At 34.9% G+C, this 15487-nt stretch overlaps 1 protein-coding gene across 1 annotated transcript in view; it reads right to left on the reverse strand.

Moving 5' to 3' along the window:
- The window catches only part of CWF19L2 (CWF19 like cell cycle control factor 2), a 193664-nt gene that overhangs the window by 102437 nt on the left and 75740 nt on the right, over positions 1 to 15487 (reverse strand). Inside the window, exons 9-10 of the mRNA XM_082660925.1 lie at positions 13463 to 13559; positions 11771 to 11863 (exon numbers count right to left, since the gene is read on the reverse strand). Of these exons, the coding sequence (XP_082517051.1) occupies positions 11771 to 11863; positions 13463 to 13559 (190 nt within the window). The remainder of the gene's footprint in view (positions 1 to 11770; positions 11864 to 13462; positions 13560 to 15487) is intronic.

A 15487-nucleotide genomic window follows, 5' to 3' on the forward strand; every position in this document is an offset into this window, starting at 1 on the left:
TTCTCAACAAAATACTAGCAAACCAAATCCAACATCACATAAAAAAGATCATACACCACAACCAAGCTGGATTCACCCCAGGGTAACAAGAATGGTTCAACATACACAAATCAATCAACGTGACACACCACCACAAAAAAAAAGACAAAAACCACATCTTAATAGATGCAAAAGAAGCATCTGATAAAATTCAATATCCATTCATGACAAAAACTCTTATCAAAGTGGGTATAGAGGGAACATAACTCAACATAATAAAAGCTATTTATGAAAAACTCACCGCCGATAACACTCAAAGGTGAAAAGCTGAAAGCGCTGCCACTAAAATTTGGAACAAGACAAGGATGCCAACTCTCACCGCTTCTATACAACACAGTATTGGAAGTCCTAGCCACAGCTATCAGACAAGAAAAAGAAATGAAAGGCATCCAAATTGGAAGGGAAGAGATAAAACTGTCATTATATGAAGACGGTACTGCATACAGAAAACTCAAAAGACTTCACACAAAAACTGCTAGAACTGATAAATGAATTCAACTAGGTAGCAGGATACAAAATTAATATGCAGAAATCTGTTGTATTTCATTACACTAACAATAAAATAAAGGGAAAGTAAAAAAAAAATTCCTCTTAAAATCACATCAATACAAAACAAAAAAAAAGACTTAGTAATAAACCTGATCAAGGATGTGAAAAGATTTATATGCTAAGAACTTTAAAAAATTACTAAAGGAAATTGAAGTTGATTCAAAGAAGTGGAAAGATATCCCATACTCTTGGATTGGAAGAATTAATACTAGTAAAATGGCCACACTACCCGAAGCAATCTACATATTTAATGTGATCCCTATCAAATTACCCATGAAAGTTTTCAGAGAACGAGAACAAATAATCCTAAAATTAATATGGAACCATAAAAGCCCCAGAACTGTCAAAGTATTCTTGAGGAGAAAGAACAAAACAAGACGCATAACCCTCCCAGACTTCAGAAAATACTACAAACCTACAGTAATCAAAACAGCATTGTTTTGGGAACAAAAACAGACATATGGATCAATGGACCAGAATAGACAGCCCAGAAATAAACCCATACACCTACGGCCAATTAATATTCAACAATGGAGGCAAGAATATACAGTGGAGAAAAGACAGTCTCTTCAACAAGTGGCATTGGGAAAGCTGGACAGTTGCATGTAAATCAACAACCTTCACACCATATACAAAAATAAACTCAAAATGGCTCAAAGACTTAAATATATGACATGACAGCATAAAACTCCTAGAAGAAAACATAGGCAAAACATTCTCTGACATATATCATACCAATGTTTTCTTAGGTCACCCAAGGCAATAGAAATAAAAGCAAAAATAAACAAATGGGACCTAATCATACTTACAAGCTTTTGTGCAGCAAAGGAAACCATAAACAAAATGAAAAGATAACCTACGGAATGGGAGAAAATATTTGCAAATGATGCAACAGACGAGGACTTCATTTCCAAAATACACAAATAGCTCATACAACTCAATAACAAAAAAAAACAAACAACCCAATCAAAAAGTGGACAGAAGACCTAAATAGAAATTTCTCCAAAGAAAACATACACCTCATCAAGCCTCGTAGATAGCCTCATCCACCAGAGGGCAGACAGCAGAAGCAAGAAGAACTACAATCCTGCAGCCTGTGGAACAAAAACCACATTCACAGAAAGACAGACAAGATGAAAAGGCAAAGGGCCATATACCACATGAAGGAACAAGATAAAACCCCAGAAAAACACCTAAATGAAATGGAGATAGGCAAGAAAAAGAATTCAGAATAATGATAGTGAAGATAATCCAGGACCTCGGAAAAACAATGGAGGCAAAGATCGAGAAGATGCAAGAAATGTTTAACAAAGACCTAGAAAAAATTAAAGAACAAACAGAGATGAACAATACAATAACTGAAATGAAAACTACACTAGAAGGAATCAATAGCAGAATAACTGACGCAGAAGAATGGATAAGTGACCTGGAAGACAGAATGGTGGAATTCACTGCTATGGAACAGACTAAAGAAAAAAGAATGAAAAGAAATGAAGACAGCCTAAGAGACCTCTGGGACAACATTAAAACACAACAACATTCACATTATAGGGGTCCCAGAAGGAGAAGAGAGAGAGAAAGGACCAGAGAAAATATCTGAAGCGATTATAGTTGAAAACTTCCCTAACATGGGAAAGGAAATAGCCACCCAAGTCCAGGAAGCACTGTGAGTCCCATACAGGATAAACCCAAGGAGAAACATGCCAAGACACACAATAATCAAACTGGCAAAAATTAAAGACAAAGAAAAATTATTGAAAGCGTCAAGGGAAAAATGACAAATAACATACAAGGGAACTCCCATAAGGTTAACAGCTCATTTCTCAGCAGAAACTCCACAAGCCAGAAGGGAGTGGCATGATATACTTAAAGTGACGAAAGGGAAGACCCTACAACCAAGATTACTCTACCTGGCAAGGATCTCATTTAGATTCGATGGAGAAATCAAAAGCTTTACAGACAAGCAAAAGCTAAGAGAATTCTGCACCACCAAACCAGCTCTACAACAAATGCTGAAGGAACTTCTCTAAGTGGGAAACACAACAGAAGAAAAGGACCTACAAAAAAAACCCAAAACAATTAAGAAAATGGTCATAGGAACATACATATCGATAATTACCTTAAACGTGAATGGATTAAATGCTCCAACCAAAAGACACAGGCTTGCTGAATGGATACAAAAACAACACCCATATATATGCTGTCTACAAGAGACCCACTTCAGAAATAGGGACACGTAAAGACTGAAAGTGAAGGGATGGAAAAAGATATTCCATGCAAATGGAAATCAAAAGAAAGCTGGAGTAGCTATACTCCTATCAAAAAAAATAGACTTTAAAATAAAGAATGTTACAAGAGACAAGGAAGGACACTGCATAATGATCAAGGGATCGATCCAAGAAGAAGATATAACAATTATAAATACATATGTACCCAACATAGGAGCACCTCAATACATAAGGCAACTGCTAACAGCTATAAAAGAGGAAATCAACAGTAACACAATAATAGTCGGGGACTTTAACACCTCACTTACAGCAATGGACAGATCATCCAAAATGAAAATAAATAAGGAAACATAAGCTTTAAAAGACACAATAGACCAGACAGATTTAATTGATATTTATAGGACATTCCATCCAAAAACAGCAGATTACACTTTCTTCTCAAGTGCGCATGGAACATTCTCCAGGATAGATCACAACTTGGGTCACAAATCAATCCTCAGTAAATTTAAGAAAATTGAAATCATATCAAGCATGTTTTCTTACCACAATGCTATGAGATTAGAAATGAATTACAGGGAAGAAAACATAAAAAACACAAACACATGGGGGCTAAACAATACGTTACTAAAATAACCAAGAGATCACTGAAGAAATCAAAGAGGAAATCAAAAAACACCTAGAGAAAACTGACAAAGAAAACATGACGATCCAACACCTATGAGATGCAGCAAAAGCAGTTCTAAGAGGGAAGTTTATAGCTATACAAGCCTACCTCAAGAAACAAGAAAAATCTCAAGTAAACAATCTAACCTTACACCTAAAGGAACTAGAGAAAGAAGAACAAACAAAAAACCCAAGGATACCAGAAGGAAAGAAATCATAAAGATCAGAGCAAAAATAAATGAAATAGAAACAAAGAAAACACTAGCAAAGATCAATAAAACTAAAAGCTGGTTCCTTGAGAAGATAAACAAAATTGATAAACCTTTAGCCAGACTCATCAAGAGGGAGAGGACTCAAATCAATAAAATTAGAAATGAAAAAGGAGAAGTTACAACAGACACCGCCGAAATAGAAAGCATCATAAGAGACTACTACAAGCAACTCTCTGCCAATAAAATGGACAACCTGGAAGAAATGGACGAATTCTTAGAAAGGTATAACCTTCCAAGACTGAACGAGGAAGAAACAGAAAATATGAACAGACCTATCACAAGTAATGAAATTGAAACTGTGATTAAAAGTCTTCCAACAAACAAAAGTCCAGGACCAGATGGCTTCACAGGTGAATTCTACCAAACAGTTAGAGAAAAGCTAACACCTATCCTTCTTAAACTCTTCCAAAAAATTGCAGAGGAAGGAACACTCCCAATCTCATTCTACGAGGCCACCATCACCCTGATACCAAAACCAGACAAAGATATTACAAAAAAAAGAAAATTACAGACCAATATCACTGATGAATATAGATGCAAAAATGCTCAACAAAATACTAGCAATCAGAATCCAACAACACATTAAAAGGATCATACACCACGATCAAGTGGGATTTATCCCAGGAATGCAAGGATTCTTCCACATGTGCAAATCAATCAATGTGATGCACCATACTACCAAACTGAAGAATAAAAACCATATGATCATCTCAATAGATGCAGAAAAAGCTCTTGACAAAATTCAGCACCGATTTATGACAAACACTCTCCAGAAAGTGGACATAGAGGGAACCTACCTCAACATAATAAAGGCCATATATGACAAACTCACAGCAAACATCATTCTCAATGGAGAAAAACTGAAAGCATTTCCTCTAAGATCAGGAATGAGACAAGGATGTCCACTCTCACCACTATTATTCAACATAGTCTTGGAAGTCCTAGGCAGGGCAATCAGACAAGAAAAAGAAATAAAAGGAATACAAATTGGAAGAGAAGAAGTAAAACTGTCACTGTCTGCAGATGACATGATACTATACATAGAGAATCCTAAAAATGCCACCAGAAAACTACTAGAGCTAATCAATGAATTCGGTAAAGTTGCAGGATACAAAATTAATGCACAGAAATCTCTTGCATTCCTATACACTAATGATGAAAAATCTGAAAGAGAAATTATGGAAATACTCCCATTTACCACTGCAAGAAAAAGAATAAAATACCTAGGAATAACCCTACCTAGGGAGACAAAAGCCCTGTATGCAGAAAACTATAAGACACTGATGAAAGAAATTAAAGATGATACCAACAGATGGAGAGCTATACCATGTTCTTGGATTGGAAGAATCAATATTGTGAAAATGACTCTACTATCCAAAGCAATCTACAGATTCAATGCAATCCTTATCAAATTACCAATGGCATTTTTTACGGAACTAGAACAAATCATCTTAAAATTTGTATGGAGACACAAGAGACATCGAATAGCTAATACCGTCTTAAGGGAAAAAAACGGAGCTGGAGGAATCAGACTCCCTGACTTCAGATTATACTACAAAGCTACAGTAATCAAGACAATATGGTAGTGGCACAAAAACAGAAACATAGATCAATGGAACAAGATAGAAAGCCCAGAGATAAACCCACACACCTATGGTCAACTAATCTACAACAAAGGAGGCAAGGATATACAATGGAGAAAAGACAGTCTCTTCAATAAGTGGTGTTGGGAAAACTAGACAGTTACATGTAAAAGAATGAAATTAGAACACTCCCTAACACCATACACAAAAATAAACTCAAAATGGATTCGAGACCTAAATGTAAGACCAGACACTATAAAACTCTTAGAGGAAAACATAGGAAGAATACTCTTTGACATAAATCACAGCAAGATCTTTTTTGATCCAACTCCTAGAGCAATGGAAATAAAAACAAAAATAAACAAATGGGACCTAATGAAATTTCAAAGCTTTTGCATAGCAAAGGAAACCATAAACAATACGAAAATACAACCCTCAGAAGGGGGGAAAATATTTGCAAATGAAGCAACGGACAAAGGATTAATCTCCAAAATGTATAAACAGCTCATGCAACTCAATATTAAAGAAACAAACAACCCAATTCAAAAATGGGCAGAAGACCTAAATAGACATTTCTCCAAAGAAGAGATACAGATGGCCAAAAAGCACATGAAAAGCTGCTCAACATCACTAATTATTAGAGAAATGCCAATCAAAACTACAATGAGGTATCACCTCACACCAGTTAGAATGGGCATCATCAGAAAATCTACAAACAACAGATGCTGGAGAGGGTGTGGAGGAAAGGGAACCCTCTTGCACTGTTGGTGGGAATGTAAATGGATACAGCCACTATGGAGAACAGTATGGAGGTTCCTTAAAAAACTATAAATAGAATTACCATATGATCTAGCAATCCCACTACTGGACATATACCCAGATAAAAGCATAATTCAAAAAGACACATGCACCCCAATGTTCATTGCATCACTATTTACAACAGCCAGGTCATGGAAGCAACCTAAATGCCCAACGACAGACGAATGGATAAAGAAGTTGTGGTACATATATACTATGGAATATTACTCAGCCATAAAAAGGAACAAAATTGAGTCATTTGTTGAGACGTGGATGGATCTAGAGACTGTTACACAGAGTGAAGTAAGTCAGAAAGAGAAAAACAAATATCATATATTAACGCATGTATGTGGAACCTAGAAAAATGGTACAGAGGAACCGGTTTGCAGGGCCGAAGTTGAGACACAGATGTAGAGAACAAATGTATGGACACCAAGGGGGGAAAACCGTGGTGGGGTGGGGATGGTGTTGTGCTGAATTGGGTGATTGGGATTGACATGTATACACTGATGTGTATAAAACTGATCACTAATAAGAAACTGCAGTATAAAAAAACAAACAAGAAAAACAACTAATACTAAACTTTCTTTGGGTTATTTGTATGGAAATATGTTAACATAAATGTTCCAGACATTACATGAAATTTCTAAAAATCTTATATGCTCTGGTATAATGTTATAAGTCATAATTCTAGTTATTACTTTAAAATGTGTATCTCAGAAATAAGAAAAAAAAAAAAAGAAGACATACAGATGGCCAATAGGCACAGGAAAAGATACTCAATGTTGCTAATTATTACAGAAATGCAAATCAAGAGTACAATGAAGTACTACCTCACACCACTCAGAATGGCCAACATTGAAAAATCTACAAATAAAAAATGCTGGACAGGGTGTGGAGAAATGGGAACCCTCCTACACTGTTAATGAGAATGTAAATTGGTGCAGCCACTACAGAAAACAGTATGGAGGTTCCTCACAAAACTGAAAATAGAGTTGCCATATGATCCAGCAATCCCAGTCCTCAGCATGTATCTGGACAAAACTGTAATTTGAAATGATACATGCACCCCTATGTTCATAGCAGCACTATTTACAATAGCGAAGACACGGAAGCAACCTAACTGTCCATTGACAGATGAATGGATAAAGAAGATGTAGTATATTTAAACAGTAGAATACTACTTAGCCATAAAAGAATGAAATAAAGCCATTTGCAGCAACATGGATACACCCAGAAATTATCATACTAAGTGAAGCAAGTCAAAATGAGAATGACAAACACCATATGATATCACTTATATGTGGAATCTAAAATATGACACAAATGAACTTATTTATGAAACAGAAAGAGACTCATAGACATGGAGAACAGATTTGTCATTGCAAAGGGGGAGGGGGTATTGGGGAGGGATAGATGGGGAATTTGGGATTAGCAGATCCAAACTATTATATATAGAATGGATAAACAACAAGGTCCTACTGTACAGCACAGGGACCTATATTCAATATCCTATAATAAACCATAATGGAAAATAATATGAAAAAGAAAAAGAAAGAAAACTATGGGGAACAAAATAAATCAAGGACATTCATAAAACAAATATTTCAATTATTTTCTGATTGCTTACAATATGCCAAGCATTACCATAGACACTATATATATAAACTGAAATAGCCCTTGTCCTAATCACTAAAAAGTTCAACTTCTAAAGGGTAAGAGAAATAAGCAAACCAACAATTAGAAGTCCTGATGGATTTTCACTAAAGCCAAAAAGATGTTCATAGATCACTGATTCAGGAGATTTACCCTATTCGTACAATCTAACATTTCTAACAAATAAGCTAAGTAACGAAAGAACAATGTTCAATGTTCTATGAGTGGGATTTTCTTTTCTCTGAAAAGGCAAAATTTCTATCAGAAGTATTTCAGGATTTTCCTCTAAAGTATCAGCACATTTCTTTGTTGTAGTAAACAACTTTGTACTTTCATTTTTTAACAAACTACTTTGAAAGGTAGATAAACCAAAGCACTGACCCTGATAGAATAAATGACTTTAATGGCATTCTTTGAATTCTCTGAAAGAGAATTCTTTCAGAATTGTTGGCAAAGGTTTTTTTTACATATATGCCTAGTAAAGCTTTAACTAAATGTGCAAGTGCCCTATCTCTGCAGAGAAGAATGAAATTTTCTTTTCTGGTCAAAGAATCCTTAGGAAATAAGAACCTGCTGTATAGCACAGGGAACTCTATTCAGTATTCTGTAATGGCCTATATGGGAAAAGAATCTAAAAAAAAAGAGTGGTTATATGTATATGTATAACTGATTCACACTGCTGTATACCTGAAACTAACACAACACTGTAAATCAACTATACTCCAAATAAATAAATAAATAAATAAATAATACTTGTAACCAAATAAATAAATAAAAAGTGACAACCTACAGGTATAGTTTCAGAAATTGCAGAAAGATCCCCTTCCCTGGCCACCCTGTATAGCTGTCTCTCCCACGTTACATCCACACACCACCATCCCCAAAAGAAAAACACTGCTGATACCTGAAATTCCTATAATTATCACTCCATTCGTTTGTATGAATTTAATAGGTGCTTTTTCACAGTTAAACTGTGCACATCCTAGGGGTGGGGGAATTGGAGGAAGGTGGTCAAAATGTACAAACTTCCAGCTACAAGACAAATAAGTACTAGACATGTAATGCACAACATGATGCTATAGTTAACATGCTGTATGATATACGGGAAAACTGTTAAGAAAGTAGATCCTAAGAGTTCTCATCACAATGATTTTTTCTTTTCTTTTTATTATATCTATATGAGATGATGGATGTTAACTAAACCTGTTGTGATAATCATTTCACAACATATGTAAATCAAATCATCATGCTCTACACTGTAAGCAGTGATGTATGTCAATTATTTCTCAATAAAACTAGGAAAAAATGTTTAAAAAAAAAAGAATCCATAGAATAAAAACCTTTCTATTTGAAGCTTCAAAGGGCTATACAGTTCCCAAAAGAGACTCACAAATAGAAATTCTACTTTGAATACAACTTTGAGTTCTACTTCCCTGAGTTATGAGATACAATGCTCAAAAGCTAGGAGGAGCTGAAAAACATAAAGAAATCAGTAATGGTATAGAGATATATGCTCAAGGGATGAGATATAGTCTGTCAGTACTCTACAATATCCTTAGAACAGCAGAAGAAATGTTATTTAATAGAAGATCTGCTTCAATTTTTTCAGATGAACTGCTTTCAATTTCAAGAATCCCCTGAAATTCAGCCACAGTTTTAGAAACCTCTCATATAAAGTGACAAGTATCAAAAAAGAGATAGGTATAACAAGAATACAAATATACATAATTTGAAAAGACAAATTCCGTAGAGAATATTTTAAAAGGCTTTAAGTTTCAAAAGAGAAAAAGGTTACAACTGTTCAAAAGGATGAGAAAAAAGACTTCAAAATGGACTAAAGACAAAATGAAAAGTGGATAGCCTCAAGAGGGTGATATCCGGCACAGATAATTAATAGCATATGTAAATGTCAAAGAAACATGTAGGTTACGTATAAAAAAGCTTTGGAGGTAAGGCTGGAAAATGGGTTATACTTTGGAAGGATATACTGCAGGAAGATCTAGTACTTTATATAGTTAGCACTAAGAAACCACATAAAAGTTTCAGAGTACAAAAGTATTATGACCACAAAGACACTTGAAAAAATAAATCTGGCAAAAGTGTACACAGTATAAGTAGTTTTAGCTATACTCTTTTAGTCCCTACTTTTTAATCCTACTTATAGTTTCCCATTCTCAATTCCTTAATCTGTACAAGAAACTCCAAATTATCCACTTTTTCAAAACATGACTAGCACAACTTAGTAAAAACAGCCTATTTCACAGACATATTCTCTGTACTATTATCTAAGTCATTAATAAGTGAAGCTTGAAAAAATTCTATGAAACCTGATTTCATAGATTCTCACCTCTTCTCACACTACCATTAAATTACATAAATTAATCTTTGAGAATAGTCCTTTAAAATCAGTTATAAACCACTCTATAAACCTCTCAACACTGTAATGCAACCAAACCAATCCTTTGCCTTTTTCTATCCATTTACTCCTGTGGTAATTTCATGCAGTATTGTGAATTTAAACACCATTTATATGTTAATAATGCCCCAATTTCTATTTCCAGTTCAGGTTTCTCTCAACTCCCAACTATATCCATCTGCCTACTTGATAGCTCTACTTGTTTCACATCTAAAAGACATCCAAGCTCAGTATACCCAAAACAGAACTTCCAATCTTTGCTCCAAACCTACTCTTTCTCCCACATCTCAAATAATGGCCATTCTAGTCTTCCAGCTGCTCAGGCAAAAATCTCTGGAGTCTACTTTTCCTCTTCTCTTTAATTCATATTCCCCTCCCATCTAAACCATCATAAAAATCCCGTCCGCTCTCCTTCAAAATATACACAGAAAACATTTATGCATATAAAAACTTTAATCACTTCTAATCATCTCTTCAGCTACTATCTTGGTCAAGTCCACTATCGTTTCTTGTATGTATCATGGCAAAAGCTTAACTAGACCCTATGTCTGACCTTATTCTCCCCCAATCTACTCTTAACAAAGAAGCCAGGATGGTCCTGTCAAAATACATTTTCTGCTCAAAAATCTTAAATAGCTTTACCTCTCACCCAGAATAAAAACTTATTGGGTTTGTCAAAAAGTTCATTAGGATTTTTCCATAAGATGGTATGAAAACCCAAGCAAACTTCTTGGCCAACTCAATACTTCCTTACTATGACTTTTAAGCATAACATGATCTGGCCTCCCACAATCTCTCTAATCTGGATCTTCTACTTTCCTCTCTTTCATTCATTCCACTCCAACAACACTGGTCTCCTTGCTCTTCTTCCTACACATTGGACACATGTCCAGTCTTTGGAACTTTAAATTCTCTGTTCCTTATGTCCACAGTGCTCTTCACTCAGATCCACAAAGATCACTGTTTAACTTCCTTCAAGTCCTTGTATCAATGTCACTTTTTCAATGAGAATTAGCCTGTGCATCCCAAGACATACACATACACATAAACATACAGCATACCTGGCACTCAAGATCCCTACCACCCTGCCTAAGATATATAACTTTTTTTTTATTTTTACAATTTATTACCTCTCTCTTAGTACCCAAATAGAATTCCATGCAGACAGGTGTTTTTATCTGTTTTACTGACCAACAGATAGGTGAATGAATCCTAGAACAAAATATTTTACATGAAATGGATACCAAATTCAAGTCTCTCATTCTGGAGGAGGAGATAATGACCTTGACTTGTGCAAGGTCAGTCAGTAAATGGCAGAGCCCAGAAAAAAACCAGGTCTCCTTGGCCCTAGGCCTAGGTGTAGGCCTAGGCTTTTTTCCACCAGGATACAATGGTGGAACATGAGAGAATACATACGCAAATAAATTTTAAAAACAAGCAAACAAGCATAAAAACATACAAGCACACCGACACAGATATAGACACATTTAACATTAAAATATTACCACTGCCAAGAAGTATTATATAAGGTAACTGGCTACCTATAAACAAACTTTTATTACTTACCTCTACCCCAGATTTTTTTGATGATATCTGTGTTATGCTGTCTTCAAATTTATTTGCCTTGTCAAGTTGGGCTTTAAGTTGTTCAGCTAATTCCTTCAAATAGAAAGACAAGAAAAACAGGTGTGATAACATAGTTTCTTCATTTGTAGAATATTTCAAATTCACTTAACAACAGGGAAAACAGCATAGCAAACATCCAAGTAGCTCTCACCTAAATCTAGTTACCAACTCACAGCCTAGTATGTTACTTTTTAATGAACTCTTCTGGATAACAAAATTCTCAAATACCTGTAGAAATTGTTTATGCTTTGAAGGTAAATAATTACAAGGACATATATTTTAGGGAAGATAGGGAAATGAAAGAAATACATAACCTTAAGAATGGCATTTTTATAATTCCTTAGATATTATAAACTTCCAATGCTCAGAATTTCAGTTATTTGTAAAGAGAAAGCCATCGCAAGATTTAAAATATTACCTTCTTTATTGTTAAGGAATTTAGATTAAAATTCTGAATGTATTTCATTTTAACCCTAGGAAATCTATAAAAATTTATATTACAAAACTGACATATAAAGCAATAAATCACAATGAAATAAATAAACAGAATTATATGACAAGCAAAGACAGCATTCTCCACTGCAGTAGTTCCATGAACACAGAACACTTCTTTTAACATGTTAACCTCTTAACTTGGTGATCTCTCTTTCACTATTTTAACTAATTTCATTGTGCTTTCAAAACTCATATGTTATTTTCTTGCTGTTGTTGGTGGTGGTCTGTCTTGCTTAGTAATTTCTGGGTTGAGCTTAAGTTCAGTGTTACCAGATTGCAGCAAATATGACTTTTATTACAGATATAAACTAATAAAAACAGAAGTTATCATGTTTGGCTACTTTTTGTTCTACTAAAGAGTGTCATACGGATGGTACACCAAAACAGAACACTACTTAAGATCACTTATATTTGGATTTGAGATGCGTACATACATATGACCACAAGGGAATCAATTTTGTCAAGACATGGAAAGCTGCCTGACTTTGTTATTCTGCCATGTCCAATGTAACAGTATTTGTATAATATAAATGTGACAATATAATAAATAGATAGGTGCCACTCTTACCAAATAATTCTGATTTCTATTCAATTGTGAGTTAAGTAAGTTTCAAATCACAACATTATTATGGGAATAAAGTGAGCTAATCTACACAGAGCATTTAACACATTGTCAGGCACAAATATGTTGCCTTAAGATTTGAAAAAATGAGTTAACCATCCTTTTTATTAGCTCATTTTTGAAGTTCCTAAGTAAGGGAATTTAAGAAAGTAATACACATTCTTAACAAAATATGACTAAAAAAGGGAAAGAAGACAGTGACATCTTTATCTCCCTCAAATACGCTCAATAAGTTATAAATACAATAATAAAGCAAATATCCAAGTTAAAAAGAAAATTAAAAAGCATTTAGTTCCCTAGAATCTTAAATTTCAGAAATTTGACAAATTACATAACTTACTTAGAAGTAGACAGCACTGTTCTTAGAAGTGTTCAAGAATTTCTTCAAAGAATCAATAAGCAGCAGTTATTTTCAAAGAGTGCTACATCCACATAGCTAAGGAACTTCCAAAATTACTTGTAAGAAGTTAAATATTTAGCAAATATTCTCCAAAAGAACAACATATAAGTCTTACCATATTTCCCATCATCTCTGCCTTGATAATCTTGGCTCCCAACTTGTTCTTCTCATCAACACTCAAGATGTGGATAGAGTCACCCACTGGACTACTCCTGTTTGAACAGGACAGATTAAGAGCATATGAAATACAGGTACATATTAACAAGAAGTAAGTTGTTGCAAGTAACATCACCAATATTCAAATGTTACTTTAATTGACCTTAACAAAGCATTCAGCACAAATAGATCATGATTCTAGTATATTAAATAAATAAATAAATAACCCTCAGTGCTCCACCATAAATCAGTACTTAAAGATTCTATGTTACAATGTCATGATGGCCTATGGCAGTTATAATATCTGACCAAAGATCCAGTAGCAATGAGAAAAATAATATGTCAGCTATTCTTCATTACTTAATATTCCCATACTCATTCTAAAAAAGAAAGAAACAAACAAAAAATTAAAACTCTAGAATCAGGCCATAACTCTACACAGCTAGGGAAACTCTCCTCATTCAATGTGATAAATTACTGATAATCTAAGAAACTATAATCAGGAAATTACATTTAACTGCATTTAAAGAATAAAAACAGTGACCATGTGCTCTTGCAAAGTCAACCCAGAATTAGACAACATAAACTAATTTACAACTAATATCACGTGTGAAACCTATACTATGGAAGCCTCACAAAAGAAAAGAGAAATTTCCAGCCAAGGTCAGATTCCTGGCATATACAAAGTTGTCCCAACTTACTGCCTTAAGAAAGATTTGAGACTACAGTGCAGGGAGGGTGAACCCAGGGAGAGCATGAAGGACTCCTTAATGGGAGAGACATAGCTAAGAGTCCAAGGCAGCTAGAGAGGGGAGAGCTACACAGTGAAAGGATCCCAGAGAAGTGCAGAGAGTTCCCGTTGAGTATTCAGCAAGACACTACCTGGAGTCAGGGAAAGAACTATCCCAAAGGGTTAAAGGAAGAGATATTCAGCATTCCTGGTAATAGTGCCTGGTCCTACAAGTCAGACTAGGAAAATTCATAATTCTGAAAGCACTGGGTAGAATATTAAGGGTCTTGTTTCATTAGTGGGAAATAAGTCCTAGACTAAATGTTGCTCTCAGCCCACCTAACAAATATTAAAAGCAGGAGTCAAAAGGACCAAACAGTCTCCAATTAAGTTAACTGGGTCCCAAAATAAAGCTCAAGAATACTTACAGCAATGCAAAAATATCCAGCACTCACAAAGTAAAATTCATAATATCTAGTATCCAATTAAAGATTATCAGACATGCAAAGATGTAGAAAAGTAAAACACATAATTAGGAGAAAAAGCTATCAATCAAACCAAGAACTGACACAGATGTAAGAAACAGCATACAAGGGCATTAAAAGTTATTATTATAAATTTATTCCATATGTTCAAAAAGTTAGAGACAACTAAGATATAAAATAGGTAAGAATTTAGTTTCTACAAGTGAAAATTACAATGTCTGAGATAAAAAAAATACACTGAAAAGGATTAATGTAAGATTAGACTGCAAAAGAAAAAATCAGTTAACTTGAAGCATTAGAAACTATGCAAAATGAAACACACAGAGAAAAAGAATTTTAAAAATGGAAAAGAACAACCGAGAGCTATGGGACAACCTTAAATACCCTACTATTCATGCTATTGGAGTCCCTGAAAGAAATGAGAGACAGAAGAAACAAAGGCCAAATTTTACCAAATATGTTGAAAACTAAAAAATTTTCATATCCAAGAAGCTCACAGAGTCCCAAGTACAAAAACAAGACAGGGCTTCCCTGGTGGCGCAGTGGTTGAGAGTCCGCCTGCCAATGCAGGGGACACGGGTTCGTGCCCTGGTCCGGGAAGATCCCACATGCCGCGGAGTGGCTGGGCCCGTGAACCATGGCCACTGAGCCTGTGTGTCTGGAGCCTGTGCTCCGCAATGAGAGAGGCCACAACAGTGAGAGGCCCGCGTAACGCAAAAACAAACAAACAAACCAAAAAAAAAAAAAAGACAAACAAAAAAACTACCTG

The sequence above is a fragment of the Grampus griseus genome (assembly GCF_964374135.1).
Source record: "Grampus griseus genome assembly, chromosome: 8".
Taxonomy (NCBI): domain Eukaryota; kingdom Metazoa; phylum Chordata; class Mammalia; order Artiodactyla; family Delphinidae; genus Grampus; species Grampus griseus.